The sequence below is a fragment of the Lagopus leucura genome, unplaced genomic scaffold (assembly GCF_019238085.1).
Source record: "Lagopus leucura isolate 7727_CA_CO unplaced genomic scaffold, USGS_WTPT01 Super-Scaffold_100001, whole genome shotgun sequence".
Taxonomy (NCBI): domain Eukaryota; kingdom Metazoa; phylum Chordata; class Aves; order Galliformes; family Phasianidae; genus Lagopus; species Lagopus leucura.
In genome coordinates this window covers 98,453,882-98,476,643 of record NW_024962262.1, presented here as the reverse complement: position 1 = coordinate 98,476,643, position 22,762 = coordinate 98,453,882, and the positions used below count along the sequence as shown (strand labels likewise).

The following is a 22,762-nucleotide window of genomic DNA, read 5'->3' as shown; positions in this document are numbered from 1 at the left end:
TCGCTGCTAGACATCAGCCTGGGGGTAGATGAGATTTTCAGGCTATTTTTGGTCTTCCCTCACCTGTGATTACCTGTACCTGCTGCTTGTTTCTTGCTATCTTATCACATACCCTCAGACAATCATGTTCAGGCATGGTGCACAGACCCAGACATAACCAAGGACACACTGCCGTCTCCATCACAGGTCAGGAGATAAGCAGCCCTCCCTTAATGCGGGCTTTGTACACCTGGAAAGCAATGCCCAGCACCAGGAACAACAGAGCCTTTCACTCTGCAAAGGAGTCAGAGGACAGAGAGGACAACAGAAGGCAAATCAGCTCAGCACCTCCATTTGTAGGAAGATGGAGGTAGTGGGATTTGGATGGGGCTGGCAGTACTGCTGGTGGTTGCTGGGGTGAGCCCGCTCCCAAGGAAAAGAAGGGGTGGCACCCACTCTGCCTGATGCCAGGAGGCAAAGTCCCCAGGGATGGCAGCCAAGTCTCTGCTGAGCACATGCTGAATTATTGAAGGGAGGAATCGTAAGGCTGCAGGTGGAGTGCAAAGCATTACAAGTGGTTGGCGTTCAGGGTAAAGGGCCTCTGATGGAGAACTACCTGTCTGGCTACTGCAGGATGATTTTTCAGCTGTGGAGCAACATAAGAAGCCAGAGAAAACGTGGTAAAGAACATCATTGCACCAGGGAATTACTATTCTTGATAGTGCAGCATAGTATTTGGAAGCACTACAGGGAGCCTGAGATGAGCAGATCCCCCTCAAACATTCAGTTCTCCAGCACTATCCACATCCAGTCTTTGCCCTTGCTCGCTGAGCCCCAAACACCCTTTCACCGCCTCACTACAGAGGGGAGGTGAATGTTTTCCTCTCCCTTGCTACCCCACATGCTTTTCTCTTGCACAGACTGTGCAGCAGGATCCCAGTTTTGCCTCAACTAGGCTACATACTGGATAGACCACACTGGAAACGTGGGCATTGTGTTCCAAGCACACGGTCACCTCTGCAGTGTTAGCTGCCAAATCCATCACACCCAACTTTGCAACCAACAAGATAGGCATGGTTCTCCCATGAGGAAGGGTGACTGTGTTCCTTGGAACTTCAGGAAAGAAATCCAGATTCACTCCAGAAGTAAAGAACAGGACAATCTCTGTCTAGAACAGGCTGTCCCAGTACTGCCTGCTTCCCCACAGCCTTGTAAGCCGTCAGCAGTGAGTGACGCAAAGCATGGACACATGCCTACCCCTGCACTGCCCTTAAGGGGCTCACATGCAGCAGAGGGTGCAACATCTGTTCTGAGAAACTTGGGCTCTTGGTAAGCAATGAGGAAACCCTCAAATGCCTTGGAAGCTAACATCTTCCCACCCTCCTACTTCCGCATGATTAAGACCATATAAAAATAATCTGTAGTTTCCAAGCCTCCCAGATTTGCCAAAATTGGTCTGGATTTATGGAGACTGGCTTCCCGATGAGACCTCAGGCAATTCCTGCTTCAAACAGCAAGCCAAGACCAACACAGCAGCTCTTGTTCTTCCAAATTTTGATACGGCTCTTTTAGTCCTACAAGTTACAAAACTCTTTGATTTTAAAATCTTCAGCGTCAACTATTTTGGCTTCTTACAGGCAGAACATCACAGTGTCACTGGGAATGGGAAAATTTTGGAAGGTACCTCAAAGAAATGTCAGCTTCTGGTTGAGGACATGGGTGCCAGGTGATCTTTTGCTATTAAATGGTGTCCTGAGATTGAATTGTACCATCAGGCAGTTGTGCAAGCCATTGTAGTCTGTCCTGGCAATCACTGAAGAGCACTTTTAGGGATCTGGAGAGCAGAGAAGCGCATTGCAGCTGGCCATGCTGCTCTGTGGCGTCAATGAAGCCTTTGTTCAAAGACTTTGTAATTTAATATAAGATGAACAAAAAAGATGAAATAATCAAGGTGGAGAGGAAGCCAAGGGCTGGAGAAAAACATGATGTGTACCAGAGCTGCAGGAAATGAAGCTTATATTCCTAATTAACAATCTCACTTGTCTCATTTTCTGCTCAAACCACCATGTTAGCCTTTTAAATATAGAAGGCTCCTCCCTCACTGTATATGCAGCCATCCTGGCACCGCCAGCCATGTCGGCTACTTTGCCACAGGTTGTATTTTCAGAACTGCTTGATGGGTGGATTAATAGCTTCCTTTTTATTGCCAACTCTTCAGCTTTTGGGGAAGAAAAAAATCTATGCGAGATTCCAAAGTGTCATGAAGATGGCTAAAAAAAAATCATGGCTTTTAGAAAGGAAACTGTAGGGGTTTTTATTTGCTGCTTAGTTTGAGAAATTTGAGGTTGTAGGCTTGTTTTTTTTCTTTTGACATTTCACCCCCACACAGCCCAGGGCTGGAAAAGTATTTTATTATTTTTAAATGAAAACAGGGTGTTTTTCATAATTGCATGGCTGCAAGATCTGGGGCTTTGCTGGAGTAATGCTGCCCGTCAGCAGCCACCTGCACCTTCAGGTTTCAGTCCTGCTGAAAGCAAAGAGCAAAGTCTCTCCCTTCTGTTTATGGTTTGGAGAAGTAATATTTGATATGAAAACCACGGAAGCGATTTACATGAAATTACGATTGTTGACAGAGGTTTGATGTACAAAAGAGTATAAATCAAAGAATTTGTTTGGAGAAATTATCGCTATCAAGCGAGAACAGAGGGGTATAACCTGGATTTATGAGTTTCCCTGTAGGTAACACAAACAAAACCCTGGTGGGAAGCAGAAAAAGATAGGGATGCAGACTGAGGGGAGCACAGCAAACATACTGGGGATGGGAGAGAGAAAATCAAAAGGTGCAGCTTGCTCTCTATCTCCCTGCAGAACTTCATCCAGAAGCCTCTCGCTTCCACCATGATGAATGCGGATTCATCATGGTGGAAATCCAGCCCCCAGAGGGCATGGAAGGGCCATGTCCATCTCTCCTTCAGCACCGAGCCTCCAGCCGTGCTGCAGCAGGCGGTGTGCCAGCAGTGATGCTGCATAGAACTGCTGCTGGTCCCACCCCTCCAGCCTTGGCTGCCGGCTGTGCTCCCACTGGGGACTGAGCCAAGATGGCTCCTCACACTTTGCATAAAACCGCTGGGGCCCAAGTGACTCAGCCTCGGTGACGCCTCTTGTTCTTGGGAAAAAATGGGGTGATGTGAGTCATTGTGTCAATCAGCCAGAGGCCAAGTGCTCTGGGCTCCCTGGGGCTGGCTCGGCCGCCAGCCATGAGCATCTTCTGCAGCAGCCTGCGTCTGGAAGCAACATGCTGTGGGGCCATGCTGTGGAGTACAGGAGGGTTCCTATGGGCACCTGGCTGCCATCCCAGGCTTGGCGATGTCCCCAAGGCCACCAAGGAGTCACACTGGGAGCAGTGTGCCTGGCTGCACTGCAGGCACGTAGGTCTCACAGGTCCCTGAGGCAGAGCCGGGCTGACCTGCTGCCACGGGGCCTGCCCTCGCCCAGCGATTAATTGGGATGCAAATGGTGTTTGAATGTTAATCGCTGCTCTGCCCTAAGTAACACCATGTGTGGAAGAAGGGTGAATGCTTTTCCCCTGCTCTGAAATAATTCCATTTATAGGCACACTCTTTGAGACAGATGAGGTCTCAGACAGCATCACCCCCAACTGCTCTGGGCTGGGGCACCCCTGTTCCTCCTGCACTGCTCTCTGGGCACAGGATGGAACTTGGACTTGGCAGATCTGATTACAGCATTAAGGAGGCACTCAGTGACAAGACAGAGCCAGTTCACCTCATCGGCCAGACGAAAACCTGGCATGAGGAGGAGCGATGGAGGCCCATGTGCCTGGCTGCATCCAGACCCCATACTGGCAGATGGAGGCTGCAAGCTGGGGGCTGTGCTGGGGTCTTGGGAAAGGGCAGCAAAATTTGTGCCCCCTCCCTTCCCCCCCTTCTCAGTGGGTTTGGAAGCTGTTCTGGAGAGAAGAGAGAGCAGCGTGAAAGGCTGCTGAGAAATATTCCAGTTTCCAACGTAATTTGAGTCATTTGCAATGGAAACTTTCCATTGCCCAATAAATCTAACATACTCATTTAAATGAAGGGGGAGGGAGCGGAGTTTCAGTGCTGTATTGAGGAAGAGAACAGTGCAGGCAGTGCAGGGGTGCAGCACCCAGCAGGTACACTGTGTTCTTGGCCAAGGAGGGGCACAGGCAGCAGAGGGATAGGGGGCACCCGGTGTGCTTGTTGCAAAGGGAAGCCTGCCTGTTCACCTTGGCACAGCTAGCACAGAGGAAAAATTAGGCTTGGATCAAAGCAGGTGGCAAAAAGAAAAAACAACGGCAACAACCATGCAGCTTTGTATTACATTAAAATCCATGGCTGTGAGGCACCAGCCTGCAGTGACAGGGAGGAGCAGCTGGTAGACAACATACAGACAACATACCCTTCCAAGTCAGGGAGCGCAGGAGGAGAAGGAAGGAGAAGGAAGGAGTGAGGGCCTTTCCTGGAAGGCTTGGGCAGAGCTGGAGCTGCTGGAGCCATCACTATGAGGGACAGCAGGGTGCCCAAATGCAGCAGACACTGCTGCTGTGTCTCTGGGCAGACAGCCGATGGCAGGCCCAATGCTACAGCTGTCTGTCTGGGTTAGAGAAGAAAAACTTGTAAATGTGGCACAGTTCACAGTTCCGTCTGAGATACGTCATCACTTCAGTCAGTCACTCCTGCCCTGGACAGCTGAGGTCAGGGCAGCAGCAGAGATGATGCTCCCCTCATGTTGATCTTGCGTTTACAGCCAGAAAGCAATGAAATGTAATAACGGAGGCGTCTCCAAAAGTAATGCTTCCTAATTTATTATTTTGGCCCATGACATCAGAAGTGGATGTTTTTAGTATGGCAGTAGAGGTTGAACCTTCTTGCCAATATTCCATTACGTGTGGTTACCACGTGACAGATGGCAGCAGAGGGGCATTCTGACAAAATGATGTCTGGTATGGAAGTGCAGATGAAGCAAAGGGCTATCACTGGATTACTCTATGCCTCCACTGACAGTCATTGACACTTGCTGAATGTTTATGGAGACCAAACAGTGGATGTCAGCACAGTGAGGTGGTGGGTGGTGCATTTCAGCACCAGTGGCAACAGCAGCAGTGGGGCACCTCTGCTTTTTATCATGGGTGAAAGTGCACAGCTAATGGTGGTGACAGTGCTGAAAAATAGTGTTTTGTTTTGTTTTGTTCTGTTTTTAGCTGAGAATTTGCTCTATCAAATACTGTTATTGTGCTTTTTGTATCTGTCGTAGCTAGTTTCCATAGAAATAAATAGGAGGCATTACTTTTGGAGCAGTCTACATACATCCAAAGCATAAGAAATGCTATCTGTTGCGCAGGCAGGGCCCTGCAAATTGACAAGAGATGCATCCATAATCACCAGGGAGAATATAAACAAACAAACAGACAAATATAGAAACCCATATCCATTAAGATTATCGAATAACAGCAGAGGGAGCAGCACATTGTCACGATCAGCAGCAGCAGCTTCTCTGCAGTCAGGAGCAGCCGCAGGCTCAGAGATGAGTTTCTTAGGTCAGCAAAGCCCAGCAGGCAGCAAGGGCAGCCTCTCCCATCCTCTGCCCCTTGGACAAGCAATCCCACATGCAGCCACACACAATCAGCCTGACTGAGTATAGCCAGGGAGTAGAGGGTCTGGGAATGCTTTTGGGGATGGTGGTTGGACTAGATGATGTTACTGGTCTTTTTCAATGATTATACTGGATATTAGGAAAAAATTCTTCTCAGAAAAAAGTGGTGAGGCAGTGACACAGCTGCCCAGGGGGGTGGTGAAGTCACTGTTCATGGAGGTGTTCAGGAAACATGTAGATGTGGCACTGAGGGATGTGTTTAGTGGGCAAGGTAGGGATGATTTGATGGTTGGACTAGATTATCTTAGCAGTCTTTTCCAACGTTCCTGATTCTGTAAATCTTTGAAATGGAAGGAAGAAAAAGAGGTGATTTTAATGGTTATCTTCTCCCAGTGTACTAGCTTGTACCTTATATCCCAAACATTTCAAGTATGTTTCTGGCACTCACATTCCATTTGACCAGGATTTTGTTACAGGGCTTTTCCAGCTTGTAAAAGCAGACTGCTGAAAAAAGAAAAAATCAATAGCTACAGCCTCTTACAGAGTGATTTTAAGTCGATTTGTGTCCAATGTACACAGGTAAGAACCAGTCTACAGTTCCCACACAGCCATGTTAGTATTAAAAGTTGCTGAGCTAACATTAGGTTTCTGTCTGCTAAGCCCCAGAATTTGGGACATATCAGTTTTCCTTACAGATTTGTCTCTCTGTGAAAAGAGAAAGGAAAGGAGTTCTGTGCAAAATTTCCCCCTAGGCTCAACACAGGCAGTTTGCGGATACTATTACCTATAAACAGGAGGGGAGTCAATTGTTTGAAAAGGTAGATAACAGCAGGACAAGGGGAAATGGTTTTAAGTTGAAGGAGGGAAGATTTAGGCAGAAGTTCTTTGCTGTGAGAGTGGTGAGGTGCTGGAACAGGCTGCCGAGAGAGGTTGTGGATGCCCCGTCACTGGAGGTGTTCAAGGCCAGGTTGGATGGGGCCTTGGGCAGCCTGGTCTGGTATTAAATGGGGAGGTTGATGGCCCTGCATGTGGCAGGGGATTGGAGGTTCATGATCCTTGAGGTCCCTTCCAACCCTGTGATTCTGTGATTCTGTGATACCAGATCAGCCCCTCCAAAAGGCATGCCTGCAGCTTTTGGGGCACAGACTAAAGGGGAATTGCGTGCCAGGGCTCTGCCTGTGCTGCTTTATGTTGTATGAGAACTATGGAGTTTTGCCAAAATTTCTTGATTTTGAGACATTTCCTGTTCTGAAAAACACAGACCCTGGTGCCCTCCTGTTTACTAACCACGTGTTAAGCAGAGCTCACTAAGCAGACACCAGTTTTGGATGCTAGCATGTTTTTCATAAACTACATGGGTTTGGGATGTAAACAGTGACTATTTATTGAAGCATTGCTTTCTGTTTTCTTATTTTGATTGTGAGGTGAGGTTTCAAAGAGATCCAGTCTGAGAGCACCAAGAGCAGCCTTTGCTGTGGTTTCCTCAGTAAAAGACAGAAATCAAATAATCTAAACAGAGATGTGGTCCTTCCTTTTGCCTGGAAAATCTCTGCTCTCATTAAATCCTAGCAAACAAAAGCAACCATGCTGCGATCCCATGAACGTGACAAAGACCAGGGCCTCTTGGTGCTGGGGGCTATTGCAGGATCAATGCCTTAAGAGCCTTTAATGCAGGAACAGAGAGTGCCCGGGGGCAGGCTATTTTGTCTGAGAAAGTCAGCAGGCGATCAGAGGCCTTCCATTGGGTTGGCCTCCTCCACCTCATGCCCTGCCCTGCTCATAGGGTCTGCAGTCTCACTGACAGCATGGGGCACGGGGAAAGAGAGCATGGGCTCTGCTCCTAGTACATGGTGCCTGTGTGCGCATAGAGAGCGAGGGAGGGAAATATAGCCTATGTTTCACATCCCTATGTTCATTATCTATCGTATCCATATTGCATATGATCTCATTAAAACCTGTGGCAAGGCCTGGAATGCCTTTGATCCCTTGTCAGCAGGAATGCTGCCGGGAGCATGTGCTGTCATGGGGCTTCTGAGGTCTCAGAGCTGCGTTCCCCCCCGTTCAGAACATTGCTGTACCCACGCAGGCCCAGCCAGCAGGAGCAAGGTTGCTGCCCTGCCCCTCTCCTGCCCTCACTCTGAGGTTTTTCTACGGGTTTGTATTCTGTTAAGCTTCAGGAAGCACAATGAAAATGAAGATCCTTCCTATGCCAGGCTCCTGCCCTAGACTGCCTAGTCTCCCGGGAACGGAGAGCAGACAAAGGGGAAGGAATACGGCACCATATCTCAACAGAGGATCAAGCTGATGAAAGGATATATTATTCATTAAGTGTATCTCCAGGACAAGTAACAGGGAGTGAGAGAACAGAGCTTACAATTGTCTTAGGTACAGTTGTAAAAAATTTATGTACACATTATCTCTGCTTTTTTGACAGCTGTTTACTTCTTTCGGGATAGGAGTCAGCCTAGCCCCATTTTGCAAGTGAGTGTATTTATAGATTCCCACTGATTTCACTGATGGTGATGGGGCATGCATGTGACTAGGAGAATGCTTGCACTTCCTCTGAACCCGGAGTTTCCCTGAGAAAAAGCCGTGCTCTGTACAGATTTTACCCCCCTAATTGGCTTTAGCTCCAGCACTAAGCAGCCAGTGCCCAGGGCATCCCCCACCCAGAAGTACTGCTTCACTGCACGCATGGGTTTGGCTCCTGGCAGCCCCTACATCCCCTGGGTTTTCCTTCCCCAGGCAAACCCTCACTCCTAGTCCCATTTGGGAAGAAAAGCAGAGTGAGCCAACCCCATGCAGGGCTGTATTTCCTTCAACAGTACTGAACCTCTTCCGCTCAGAACTGAGCTGGGGGCTGGTGAAATAAATCCCCAGTACATCAACCCTCCCGCAGGGGCTTCCTACGCCCCCTCCACCCTAAGGAGAGGCCACTGCACTGTCAGACAAAATTGCTTTTGCTTTATTCTCCAGCCTAATCCCTCTCTCCACAATATGATCCTGAGGTTTAATCTGATTAGGATCCCTCGCATCACGTGATGACAAATGGTCCCAGATGCCAAGCTAAGCAATTTAACGAGATGCTGTATTGATTATGAAACAAAGCAGGGAGATGCTACTTCAGACCAGGGTGCAGTTAGCTCCTTGCCATCCTTGGGTTGTGGGGCTCCAGCCAAACACTCCTCTAACTGATGTCCTCCTGATCAGTGCAGACCACTGCATTGGACAGTTTGCATTCTGCATGAGTTTTGATAGAGAACCATGCTCTGCTAGGCAGGGCAGTGCATGCTGCATGGCCGCAGCTCCACGTACCAACACAACACTCGCTGGCCATGGGCGTCCAAGGCAAGATGCAGGAAATGCAGTCTGTTTGTTCGGCTGTTATTAGACCTAATCTAAACGTAGCAGCCCAAGATAGATTAATATTACCATTGTTTGTTAATCCAAATGCAATCAATCATACATTTTTTTTTTCTTCCTGCCAGATAAGAACCACCCTTCCCCCTCAGAACTGCAGTCATAATGTAATTCTCTCTCAGCAGTTAATGGCATTCATAAATTATGCTCAAGACCTATTGTTCATTTAATCCTTTTTGCTGCCATTAGCTCTGGTCACTGATCTCTTGCCTCTCCAGCTTGCAATATTTTAATGACACAGCTAGAAAACAGCCAAACTCCTCAGCCTGGGCGTAGCAAGCCAGACGGGTGTTGCAAGGAGGGATGGTGCCCACGAATGGGTTGAGAAGAAGTGGGGAAGAAGCATAGACCTGAGACTGCTGCGGGCTGGGGAGGACACAGAGGAACAGGCTGGGACAGACAGATCAATTCTGGCCAGAGCTCAGGGCTCACAGAGATGATGAAGCTGCTGGCTCACAGCCTTGGAAATTTGGTTCACTTCAAAGACAACTGGACCATGGCCTGCCTTTCAACTAGCCTAACCTGGTTTAATAAGGAAATCATTGATGATAGCTGCTCCTCCTTTGAAGCTGCAGTTATGCTTTAAGGGAACTTGACCCTTTGGTGTTCTTTTCAGCACAGTACTAACCGAGGTAGCACATCCCATGTTTAAGTGGCGAGCCACTACAGGAGGTGCTGAAGACACCTCATCTAGAACTCTGCAGAGCACCCCAGTCATTCCCACTCAGGTGAATTACACTTGAAAAAGGAGCACAGCAAGGCTGGAACACAGATTTTAGCAGAGAAAAAGGGACCTCAGGAATTGGCATATCTGGTCATGCTCTGCTAAAACAAGGGAGATTATGATTATTCCTCTGATGGTTGTACAGACAGCAAACCCTATGGAGGAAGAGTGGCATCTTGAGTCTGTACTGGTGCAAAACCACAGTGCTGGCTGTTGAATGAATTCGGGCTGAAAGTTCAAAGAAAGCTTCCGATGATCTGTGCAGACCTGAAACTGTCTGCTGAAGAAGCAGGGGCTGAGTATCTGGAGGCCTTTGAAACAGCTCTTGGTTCATTTGCAGATAAGGATCAGAAAGAGCAGATGATGGGATTCAGTGACCGATGAGATCACTCAATCCGGTTTTCTCACCCGCTTAAAAGGGGATCAACAGGAATCCATATTCATTTCCTTAAAAATTCTTTTTGCTAGAAGTATTTTTAAAAATAGTCTTCTGATTGGTGTTGTCTTTTCATATCATTACCAGCCATGCTGGTGCTGTATTGGCTGCTGAAGCTGCAGCAGAAGAAATTTGGCTGCCTGGTTTGCTGCAGTACAAATGCAGGGCAGATCAGAAGACTCCAATGCCTGATCTCCTCCAAGGCAAGAGCAAATAAGTGATGAGCCAGAGGCAACTGGTTCCTAGCTTGGAATCAGATGACCCTGCAATGCAAAGCACTGCCCTGCTGACAGGAAGAAGTACATTTCTTTGAGCTGTTGACCTGTGCAGGTGCCCAAGTCCAAGAGTAGCTTCTCTAAGGAAAGAAACAAGAATACATTTAGCATTTTAATCCAGAAAACTCTAACTGGCACACACCAGAATTGTGCAAATGGTAATTATCACCATTCAGGAGAGCTGGATGATGAGAAGATGCCATTCTTTCTTCTAATTGCTATAAAGCCTCTCAGTCTGATTAATTCTTTCCTTGGTATGTTTCCTTGTAATTTTTATTTGTGAGGTTGCTAGGGGATGCTAGAGGATCTTTTCCGTGGAAAACATATCCTGCACTCTCTCAACAGTCTTGGTGCCAGTAGGATCTGTGCGTTCCTCATCACCTACCCAGGAGTTGCCTTCAAAGCCAAGCTCTGACCAAAAGGTGTTTCCTGGAGCACAACGGAACTATCACCTGCATCGTGAGAAAAGCACTGGCACAGGCTGCCTAGAGAAGCTTTGGGTGCCCTATTCCTGGAAGTGTTCAAGGCCAGGCTGGATGGTGTCCTGGGCAGCCTGATCTGGTAAGTGATAGCCCTGCCCATGGCAGGGCATTGGAACTAGATAACCTTTGAGACCCCTTCCAACCCAAGCCAATCTATGACTCTATAAAAAGCAATGTTTATCCTTAAAAACAGCAACCCTAACATTCGTGGAGAAGGAAACATCTACTAAGCGGGCAGAATTAGCTTGTTGTCTCATCTATAACTCTCCATGCCCTAGAGGGGCAGGGCTGCTCCACCAGGAACACGGTTTGCAAGGTAGTCTGATTTCAGTGTCACTCAACTCAAAGAGGAGCATGAGGACAGGGTCTGTACTGGGCACTGTGCACACGTGGTGCCTATGACGTCAAGGAGAGGTGATGCAAAGTCAGAACTGACCACCCAAACTGACGGAATGACATCAGAAAGCTGTGCTTGGAGAACATATTTCTTGGGGCAGAAAAAGGAGAGAAAGAGAGTTGCCAGGGAGCTGATTCCACGGTTGTTGGCTCATCAGCAGGTGCATAGCCCAGCCCCATGGACAGAGAGGTGGGGTGGTAGCTGTCTCCTGCCCAGCACCCTCCTGCTCTCTGCCTCTTGGTGCTGCCCCTGAAACAAGGCTGCTGGGAATTGCTGCCGGCCCATCTCCTGCTGCAGAAAGCAGTAAATCCATATTCTCTCCCTTGGAGTGGTTCCCAGAATTTACGGACTTACTTGTTTCTAACTGAGCCTTGCTACTTATTAGAAGGCCCTCCCTTAGTCCCTTGCCTTCCCTCCTTTTTGGCAACGGGATTTAGAGGTGGATTTATTGGGATCATCTGCTTTTCAGTCCGATGAAAACGAATAGGATCCCGATTCTGAGAGTAAGATCCTGAATGTGAGGTGCGCGTTTTTGAGAGCGAGATTGCCCTCTAGTGACATAACCGCAGTGTAAAAGTTGTAGTTTCGCACGGTTTTCCTTCATAACAGAGCAACAGATTTCCTATCGAGGTTTCCGCTGGAGGGAGCAGAGTTCCCGTGGCGAGTGCTGAGAGTGCCCTGGGTCTGTAGGAGGCTCCCAGCACCCACCGGTGAAGAAAGAATCCCTCGTCCTGTCAAGAGTTTTCTTTCCCCGATAGTGCCTGTGGGAGCCAGCAAGTGCTCAAGAAACTAATTTTAAGAAGGGAGAAAGGGAATGGTCTCTGCATTCTGTAGCCAAGCCACATTGCTGTATCCTTCTTGAGAGGAGGATTGTAGAGTAAGGCCGTGAGTTTATAATCAGCATAAATTAAAAACTGCTTGCAGAAAGCTAACTGTGATAAAAAGATGCAACAGCTACATTTGCAAAAGGCATTTGAAATAGAGACCTCTTCCATCATCACCACCACACAAAAACATTCCCACAACCTGACCTATACTAGGTGATAGTATATATCATACTTCCCATCCATCCCTCAGATTAAATTATTCCTTGTATCCAGCCCCTAATTCTTATACTAATTCTTCCTTGAAAGCCTTTTTCCTCACCCTTAATTAGTGGCTGTGACTTGCTGTTCTGGAGAAGAAGCTAGGGATGGTTCTGTGCTTTGTAGTCAGTAGCACTGCAGCTACTGTTTTAAATAGTCACAACGGAATTTCCTGCAGCAAGAAAAAAGAAAAAAGTTGTCAGACTTGGCTCCAAGCAGGGCTCCATCTCTCTGGGCTCACTTGCTGGCTTTGCTGATTCATTCCTGGCAGCTAAAGGGGCTGGGGCAGAGCAACAGTGCTGCCATCCTGTAGCTCTGCAAATGATGCCATTTCTTATCTGGCTGTGAGCTGCAGCAGGTGAGGGCACTGATACACAGCTGCAGCCAGGGTAGGGTACCACCACTGAAACACCTTCTGCCCCCGGCTACAGAGGGAGGTTGTATCTTCCACTAAACCCAAATGGAGACATGCATCAGTGCTCTAAAATATCAAATTTGAGATAAAGAGTTCTGGATGGTTTTTCACTGTCCTTCCAAACTGCTTTTGCCCTCTTCCAGCTTCAGAATCTACACACCACAACCACAACACAAATCAAGATACACTGGGAGATGTTACTTTCTAGTCACAGCCCTCTGACTGTGCTTGGTAGACTGACATCTCTGTGCTCCTAAGATGGAAGTACAGGAACAGTTCTGCTCACCAGAAACAGGGAAGCTATGCTTTAAGCTGTGCCATCGAGACATTGCCACTCAGGCTCCTTTTATAAGTAAGCCTGAAGCACAGAGGTTTAACAAGAGGAGTTACCTGTTCAAAACAGTTCCATGCAACACGTTTACTAGTGGAAAAGCAACTTGGAGGGCATTCCCAGGGGTGGGATCTGATGCAGGAGAACAGCACAAAAAGGACCACACAACTGAGATCCCGCCTTGTCCTTCTCCCCCAGGCTGAAGCATTAATTCTGGAAGAAGACATCCTTTACTGGGTGAGGGATGAGGAAGCAAAAGCTCTTTAAGGCAATGACCACTGAGGAATCAGAGATGTGAACAATATCCAGATCATCTTCTTTGAATATGGCCACTGACATTAGCAGCATTGAGCTCTTCATTTTGATCCTCAGTGATTTCTAAGTCCTGGTAACCAGGCTGAAATAAGAGGGAAAGATGCTGATGCTGGACATGGCTGCATTCACTGGACTTATCCTAAAACAATCCTTCTGCCAGACACTGATTTCTGTAGGAGGTCAACACTTGATCACCTGCAGGTTATCAAATTTTCTAAAAATATACTTAATACCAACACACATACTTGTTCAGGAGCCTAAGGAATATTGTCTAAGATCTCAGGATGCATTGTGTCTGTCTACTTTTCCTTTGCAAAATATCTTTACTATTCCTTTGCAAGAAATGAAAAGCTCACTTGGGAAAACCAGACAAGTGGGAAAACCAGACAAGTGGGAAAACCAGACAAAGCTGTGAGTAGCCAAGAAAGAAGATATTATTCATCCTCTTTCTTCTCCATCAGTCTGCTTCTCCTGTCTTCTAGGTTGTATCCTAGAAGTTGGATGGGTGAGGACATCTTCATCCTCTCCTGAATCCTTCCTGAACCTATAACAAACAAGTCATGAGCCTGGGATCAACACTTCCATATAGCACAGCTCCCAAATGCAAGGTAACTCCTGCAAGAGTTAACTCCTGCATACAAAACCAAGCCAGAAAGCAGAGACTGTGCTGAAGGTGAATGGTAAGACCACAGTTTGACACACGGGGGAGATGCTCTGCCACAGATGGCCATCTTGCAGGCCACTCACTGCAACAGCTCCCTGGGGTTGGGCTGTAAATCTCATCCCTACTACCTCATCTTCCTGAGCAAAGAACATACTTATTTACTTTCTTTCACAGGTATAAGAAAAAAGTGCACTTTGGTGTAGTTTCAGTGATGATTTAATAACATTAAAACCAACATTCTTTATGCTCATTGTAGCACTTCACAGAATCACAGGGTTGGAAGGGATCTCAAGGATCACGAATCTCCAATTGCCCTGCCACATGCAGGGCCACCAACCTCCCCATTTAATACCAGACCAGGCTGCCCAGGGCCCCATCCAACCTGGCCTTGAAAACCTCCAGGGATGGGGCATCCACAGCCTCTCTGGGCAGCCTGTTCCAGTACCTCACCACTCTCTCTGTAAAGAACTTCCCCCTGACATCCAACCTAAATCTCCCCTCCCTCAACTGAAAACCCTTTCCCCTTGTCCTGCTGTTATCTACCCTTTCAAAGAGTTGATTCCCCTCCTGTTTGTAGGCTCCCTTTAGGTACTGAAAGGCTGCAATGAGGTCACCCTGCAGCCTTCTTTTCTCCAGGCTGAACAAGCCCAGCTCCCTCAGCCTATCTTCGCAGGGGACATGCTCCAGTCCCCTGATCATCTTTGTGGCTCTCCTCTGGACCTCTCCAACAGCTCTCTGTCTTTCTTGTACTGGGGGCTCCTGGCCTGGATGCAGTACTCCAGATGGGGCCTCACAAGAGCAGAGGAGATGGGGACAATCACATCCCTGTCCCTGCTGGCCACCTCTCGTCTGATGGACTTGTTTCTTTTGAAACCCTAAAACTTATTTTCTTTTCTTAATATTAAAAGTGCTGGGAATGTTGAAGCTACAAGCCCTTGAAAAAATATTCTCCTCCTATGCAACACCCCAAAAGACATGGATGCTTAAAACTAGGGAAAGATCCACTCCTCCTCCAGCCTGCTGGGTGGAGCCAGGAGTGCAAATGAAATCTCTTCTGGCCAAGCCCCCCTGTTAGTTTGGCACTAACAGAACTGGCAAACACGAAGAAAAATATATTTGAAGTAACAGGAAGAAAAATGAAGGTGGAAGAGGAAAAAAAACTGAGAAGTCAAGAAAAAAAAACATTCTTCCTCCTGCTTCCCTTGAGCTATTCAGTACTACTGGCAGGGTTATCTTTGTACAGGAGCAGGACCCCATTTGATTGTAGGAGGAAGCATCACAAACTATCTCAGAGAAGACTTCCACCTTTGTCATACCTCCAAAACAATGTTCCTCTGCTCTTCTGCAGAGTTGGCCTACAAGGTTGGCAGGGAATGATCTTTAGTTTCCCTTCCAACCCAAGCCATTCTATGATCCTAGAAATTAAACTCACTGTCTCTGAGGAGGAAGGAGGAGGCAGCCACCACCCATGTGCTAGGTTGCACAGCAGGTAGGCAGCAGAGTGAGACTCCTTTGCACCATTTTTCTGCTTATGCACAAGACTGGAGGCAGAGAATAAGGCAGTTGCTGCTCTGACAGACACAGGGTTGAGTTTCATGGGCTGTAGCTTCTAGGCAAGCTGTTGCTGTTGAAAGCAAATTAGATCGGCTGGGCATCAAGCAATGCCTTCCATCAGTTTTCTCCACCCACCACCGCAATCTTGACATTTTGTTCATGCCATCAGTGCCAACTGCTTCAGAAAGCCAGCTGCAACACCTACTGGAAGGACAAGAACACCACCAATGAGAACAAGTGGGAAACTGCTCAAAGTTGAGGTGAGGAAGCTTTCTTCAGCCTTAGTCCAAGCAGAAGACGGGGTTCTCTAGGAAGACAGCGAGCTTGGTGGCCACCACATCCAGGTCACTGGTGTTGGCATATTTGAGCAGATTGGTGTTCTTGACAAAGTAATGCTTGAGGAAGTGCTGGCTCACACACTTGTGCAGTTTCTGCACCAGCCTCAGGAAGGCTTCATGAAAGCAGCGCCAATCCTTGGTGCGTGGGTATTTTTCGCACGTCCAGAATAGCACTGTCTGCAAGAAGCAGATGGGAAAGAAGAGGTGTTAAAGGTTCTGCTAAGGGCTCACACAGCTTGCTAAGGCACTTAGAGTGCTGGTAAGTGGCTGACAGCCTTGGAAATTGGAGAGCCTCGCACTGCAGTCTTCCTGCATTAATGATTCTGTAACAGAGGGATCACAACCAGCAGCCTAAGGGAGAGCCCTTTCACCTTCCCTTGGCTGTCCCTTTTCCTTTGCCTTGCAAACCTCATTGGACTTACCAAGGATCCTGCACAGATGGCCAGAACAGGCAGGGAAGGAGGATTTGCAAAGGCCAGGGACCTCTGCAGATATGCCAGGTGTTTTAAGCTGTAGAAAGTGGCCTATTATATAAGTGTAGAAGTGTAGAAGTGCAAGGAGGGAGAGAATAATAATCTTATGAGCATAGCTGTTAGCTTCAGCCATACTTGTGCTGAAGATGCACACACATTTTCTTTCTGGATACACTGGGATTCCAAGCAACTCTTGCCTGTCTTCTTCTGACACAAAATACAGCATGTGTTACGACCTCTTCCTCCAAGTTTATTTCATGTGAAATCATAGAATGGCTTGGGATGTAACAGACTTCAAAGACCAACTAGTTCCAGCCCCCTGCTGTAGCCATCGTTGCCAGCTGCTTAATCAAGACTGACCAGGAACCCATGAAGCCTAGCCTTTAATGTCTCTGGGGTGCAGCATCCACAGGTTCTCTGGGTAGCCTGTTCCTGCGCCTCACCACCCTCTGAGTGAGGAACTTCTTTCTAACATCCAACCTAAACCTCCTCTCTTTTAGTTTAAATCCATCCCCCTTGTCCTATCACTATCTATCTGCATAAAAAGAGAAATCAATAGATTAAAAAATGAATTCCATATGATTATTGCTCTCATAACATTATTTTCATGTTGCCCATATTGCATTTTTACAGGCTTTTCTGTTTGTGAAGAATTTTTTGAATGTACTTACAGTTATTGTACCAAAAAAAGCAATATTGACCATCTTCATCAACCTGAAAATCATTTCTAAAACAAAAAAGTCACTGATCTTGGGTGCAAGAATTCCACTCTGTTTCTTAGTGTTCTCTTAACTCAAATTTTCTTTTTCAAATTCAGTGCCCCAAAGAGACCTCCAAGAGATGCTGTGAGACATGGCTGAACTACAGCCTTCAATTCCTCTGCTTCCTCAAAGTGAAGAATTTCATCAAAATAAGGCATTATTTTCTAGATTGCCTGTTTTCCCCCTCCACTTGGCCTTGCAATAGTTGTAGTGTTGGGGAATTTCTTCTCAGATAGCTTTTCAATTGTGAGCAAATTTTATTCATAGCTGCAATAACCACAAAATCTTTTTGATGTTGCCAGGGAACAAAAGACATGGCGAGGAATTCAAGCTGGAGCTTACTAAGAGCTACTCCTTGGAGGTTTGCAGAGCAGTTATCTCCCATCAGCACCACCGCCGCTTCTGCAAGATCTACAGGCAGTTGTTAGAGTGGAGTTTCCAGAAGCAAGAAAAATAGTGCTGTTTTTCCAGTCAGGTCTTTCAGATTTCCTGATTATGAACGTCATTCCCCTGTAACAGATACTGAGACCGTATCTCGATATCATGGTGATGCCTACCTGAAGATGATAAGCTGTGATGACGGGCTTATTTCCAGCACACCAGACGTCCTCCTTCATCTGCCTCATGACTCTGAAGCATTTCATGCGACAACCACCATCTTCGTCGAGGCCTTCCATGAGTATATGCTCAGCACGGGAGAAGCACAGCTGCCAGTGATAATTGGAGCGGGCCAAAAGGTCAAAACCAAGCGACTATGGGCAAAAGGGAAAGTGTGTCACCAGATCAGAGGCAGACTTCTCTGAGCAATGCAGAGGGATGTTACAGAGAGGCTGTATGTTAGCAGAGGCAGCAAACATGGTTAATTTTCCCATTGTAACTCCTTGATGGAACAAGCAATTTGTTTTCTTTCCTCATGTGGTGACATCGGTTACTCCTGGGAGATTCAGCTCTAGAGATGCCAGGTACAAACAGTGCTACTAAAGCTGAGGCACAACTCTACAGGCACTTTGCCATAGAGCAGCAGGTCCTGAGCAAGTGGGGAGCAAGCAAGACTGGAAGGCAGAACTCGATGTGTGGGATAATGGCAACTAGGACTGGTCTGTTGCCAAAGGAAAATGTTGAGGTAGTGCCCCACTTGCAGAAACGTTACATGAGACAAAGCAAAACAGCAAGAAAAAATGCACTCAGCTAAATAGCCAAAGCTATTTGCAAGAAACTCATGCAACAGATGTTAAATCAGTTTTCCCTCCACAGAATTCACCATCATTAAGGAAAGAAATTCTCAATAAAATCCAAATAATTTGAAATATTCTCTGCAGCCTTCCAAACCACTATCACATACCTGCAAAGTAAAGTTCTGCACAGACTTTACAGTTGTTTTTGCACTGCTCACCTTGATGCACTGCACTTTTTCCTGAGATGGCCAACGCTTGAGGCAACGAGGCCACCGGGCTTTCTCAGGCCAGCAAGTTGGAATCTCCACTGTAGGAGCCAGCTCCACCTCAACCTGGAATTCTGATGTTTCCACAGCCACTCGAACCACTGAGCTGAAGCTCTCCAACATTGTCACTTTACCTGTGAAGGAACAATGTGAGAGGTGATAAAGGTGAAAAGATCCTCTCCTCAAGCCAAGCAAGGGGCTGTGTTGTGCCCGTGTCCAAATTGAGACTTGCAGTTCCACTGCTGTCTTAGCACTCTCTTCAATGACATAAGTGGAATGCAAGAGAAAGCTTATTTCAATCTGCCCAAAGGAATGAGAGCAGAGGAAAAACTAAACATGGTCAATGTTGGTCCAACTGTGTTCATGAAGGAAGTTTCTGTCCCCATTTTTCCCTGTCATTCTGGATGGATCACTGTTCCTTCAGTTTTGCTGTTCAAGCCAATGATGTGATCATCCTCTAACCCATTGAAATAAATACAGAGCAGATTACCATAAGCAGTTTAAGTAATTGTGTGTTAATCCACCTCAGTTCGACTGATGCTGGCTTAGGGATTCCAATTCCAAAAGGAGTTCATGCAGCAGACTTGAAGGGACAGTGATGAATGTTTAGGATGGTAACTTCTATTTTCACCAAAGAAATATCCACCTAGTCCTAATGGCAATTTAGCATCTCCTCCAGAAAGCACAGTGGAGTCCATCTCCAGTATAACTTTATAAACATCAGTAAATCTGGGTGTTATTTCCCCACTGAGCCAAGCCTGGCATCAAAACAGGAGCTATACTTCTCCCAAGATCTCAGCAGAGAGACCAAGCAGCTGAAAAGCATTAAAGCCATAGCTTTGTCAGCACTTAAATAAATTCACAGCATTTCCATAAGTATCACAACCGTGCTGCCTATCTTTCCACCAACGGCAAGTGAGGCAACGCAAGAACTCTGTTTTTGCTGGTTCTCAAAGAATTAAAAAAAACAGAGAAGCAATGACACTGGAGACGTTTTTATGTAACTTTAGATGTTCCATGGGATTAAGTTCATTCTTCACACATGCATTTAAAAAAAAAAAAAAGAGAAAAGAAAGCATCCTAAGTCAGATCATGTCCTCTGTCTCCATTCCCTTCTAGCTGACCTTAACAAAAATGGAAAGACAATCATCAGCCCAGACATCAGCCACCCCTTGGAAGCACCTATTCTGGCTCAACACCTTGATGAGCTGCAGCTAGACACAGTGGCAGATTTTCACCTCAGCACGATGACTTCCACATAAGTAAAGCTTCAGATGAAAGCCCTTTCCATATGTTCTTCTCTATGAGCCTTAATGGTGACATTTTATCCTTCTTTTCCTTTCAGTAATAACAAACAGTTGCTGGAAGAATGCAATCATCTAGCTGAACCTGACTTTAACATCTTTCCTCCTGTGAGTAAAATTTGAAGTGCCATCAGAGGAGGTGAAATACGTCTATATTTCTAGAATATGGAAGACCCATTTCAGGCTGCTGATGGGTAAAGACGTTCTGCAAATATGATGTGAGAAAAAGCACCGTAGTCTGAACTTGACCATGTCACAGTATCTTAATGTGAAAAGATGAACATAAACCGTTCAGCTTGGATGAAGCCATGTGTTCATTAGCTGCAGTCTATAACATGCCTTTAGGATGCTAAGAATTAAATATGAGGATCACTGTTTAGGCAGCATTTTGCTGCAGATGTCGCAGCTATGAAGGCATGTTGCATGCACCACTGATTGCATTATGTCAGCACTTCCAGTACAAATTGCCACAGGATATACACAGGCACTTTGGAATTGCTTACAGAGGAATCAGCATCACTACTGAAAGCAAGTTTCCATGATACAAGTTTCCATGATACCTACTGAATAGTCTGGGCACTGGGGAACATGGAACACTTGTTCAACAGACTTTTTTTCAAGACCTTCTACATACTGGAAAGATATGGGCACCTAAGTCTTCCCTAGAATATTACCTGCCCTATTCATATTTTCAAACACTTCTCCAGCTTACACACTTTACTCTGTATGCAATTTTTCCTGCAGCATCTTTCTGACTAGTCAAGTTATACTGCAGCTGCTGTAGCAGAAAAAAGATTTTTTTTCCCCCAAATCCCAAACTGCTTTGAAAATCTGGGTTGCATCTTGGTTGAGGGTGATGTTGGTGGAGAACTTACCCAAGTTCCCAAAAGAAGAGCACCATTTTGAAGAACTCAAGGTCTACTTAATTCTGTCTTCAGTGCAGGTCTAAATTTGCACCACTGCAATGGGTTAGAAGCTCCCTGACGTTGGGAGGGTTTGTTGTTTTTTAACTTCTAATTATGTGAATGACACAAACACTTTGTGTACATAGTAGTTCCCCCTCTGCTAGCTGCAGAAGACAGCCAGTTCCCCTTATACCCATCCCCACTAAACTCACTGGAGAGGTTACAGGAAACAATTGACTTTTCCACCAGCTCTCGGAAGACGATAAGAACTTTGGCTGGAACCAGGTCACCTTCAATGTTCACATCTGTTTCATGCCACTGCTGAAGGCTTTTTGAGAACTGTTCCACCTCGAGCCATTGATGCAGCTCCTCAGGGTCCCGCACAGAGGAGAGTAGCTTGGCTCCGTGCACAGTGTAATAACGCCAGTGTCGGACCTGTTTTTCCCTGTACCCAGTTAGGCCACGTAGAGGGACAGTGATGAGGAATTGGCTCGGTGCTAAGACCTAGGAGAGTTTAGAGAGATTAGGAATACAGGCAAGGGCAGATCAAGTGATCATGAGGGTTAAGGAAGTAACACGTGCAAACGGAGGCTTTGAAGGGAAAGAAAAAATATGGTAAAATGGGAATGATTGAACACATCCAGGACCTGTTCCATACCTGTCTGAGATTTACCTTGGAGGTACACGGAGTAAGAGGAAATTGTCCTTTAGGAGTCTGATGTGACAGACGTGGCCCATAGAAGACAAGAGCACACTCTGGCTGGTTTGCCACCACATCTGCCATAGTTTTCCCCACTCCTTGTTATTTCTAGTCTGCAATTGTACGAAATGTAATAACTAAGAGCTTCCAAGGTGCAGCAGAGCATCAGAGAGCTTGTTCTGAGATTCAGCAATGGGAAACAAAATAGTTCAAGTTCTTAACTCAGAGCCATTACTAGAGATAAGCCTGGAGTTCCACAGTTCCACAGCTACGTCAAAAGTACACTTTCTGGATCTTTTCCAAAACCCACTAATGACATTAGTAGAATAAGTCCACAGCCCATTCATTTTACAGGCATTTCACTCTGCCTGACTAGAACATCTATCCTCCATTAAGGAGACATAGACATCAAGGCAAGTGACATGCCTGAGCCTACACAGGCAGTGGCATTGTCAAAAATAGGTTTTGGAAAGTGCTGTATGAGGCTGCATCTCTCACTGAGCAGAAGCAAGAAGCAGAGTAAGGATGGAAAAATGATCAGTGGATAACACCCAGAAGCAAGCTTGTTTGCAAAACAATTAATCAGCTTCGCTTTGAGGATAACCATTCTCCAACCAAACCAGTGCTCAACTGGCATTTGCAGAGTGAGTAAGGTGACACAGAATTTCAGAAAACCTCATACAGGTTCAGGACACAGCCAGAATTGGCAGGTTTGGAAGTATTTGGCAATCTTGGCTGCAGGTGTTGGTTTCCAAATCCATTCAGACTTTTCCTATGTTGACTCTGAAGCTTTTCAACTTCTGTCGAGTCCAAGCCTTACTTACACTGACATTAAGCAGGTAAAAGAGCTGTGTGAGCAAGATGTGGTGACAGCAGTTGCTGAAAGGCTGGAAGGTGGTTACCTCAAGGTCAATTAAGCACCCTTATCATTCTCCAGAAACAATCCCAAGCATATAGATAGTCTTCAGTGTAACTTAGGATTTAAAATGTTACTGCAGAGGTGCCGAGGCCCGGAGGGCACTGACAAGACCTTAATGGCTCCAAGCAGGCTTTCTGGGGCTCCTACCCACACCCATGGACCTCCATTTCAGCTCAGCCCCAGACGTGCTCCTTCCCATAACAAAACCAGCTTGTA

General features: G+C 46.5%; 1 protein-coding gene across 5 annotated transcripts in view; it reads right to left on the bottom strand.

The window, feature by feature from the left end:
• Window positions 1–22,762, bottom strand: part of MAB21L3 (mab-21 like 3) — a 40,955-nt gene that overhangs the window by 3,867 nt on the left and 14,326 nt on the right. For 4 of the 5 annotated variants that reach the window (XM_042867801.1, XM_042867802.1, XM_042867804.1 and 1 more), the window contains 4 exons: window positions 21,140–21,431; window positions 18,671–18,852; window positions 17,835–18,029; window positions 15,987–16,220 (listed from right to left, as the gene is read on the bottom strand). In XM_042867801.1, the coding sequence (XP_042723735.1) occupies window positions 15,987–16,220; window positions 17,835–18,029; window positions 18,671–18,852; window positions 21,140–21,431 (903 nt within the window). Of the gene's footprint in view, window positions 1–15,986; window positions 16,221–17,834; window positions 18,030–18,670; window positions 18,853–21,139; window positions 21,432–22,762 lie in introns of those variants that run through there. The other variant, XM_042867805.1, reaches the window with a different exon arrangement.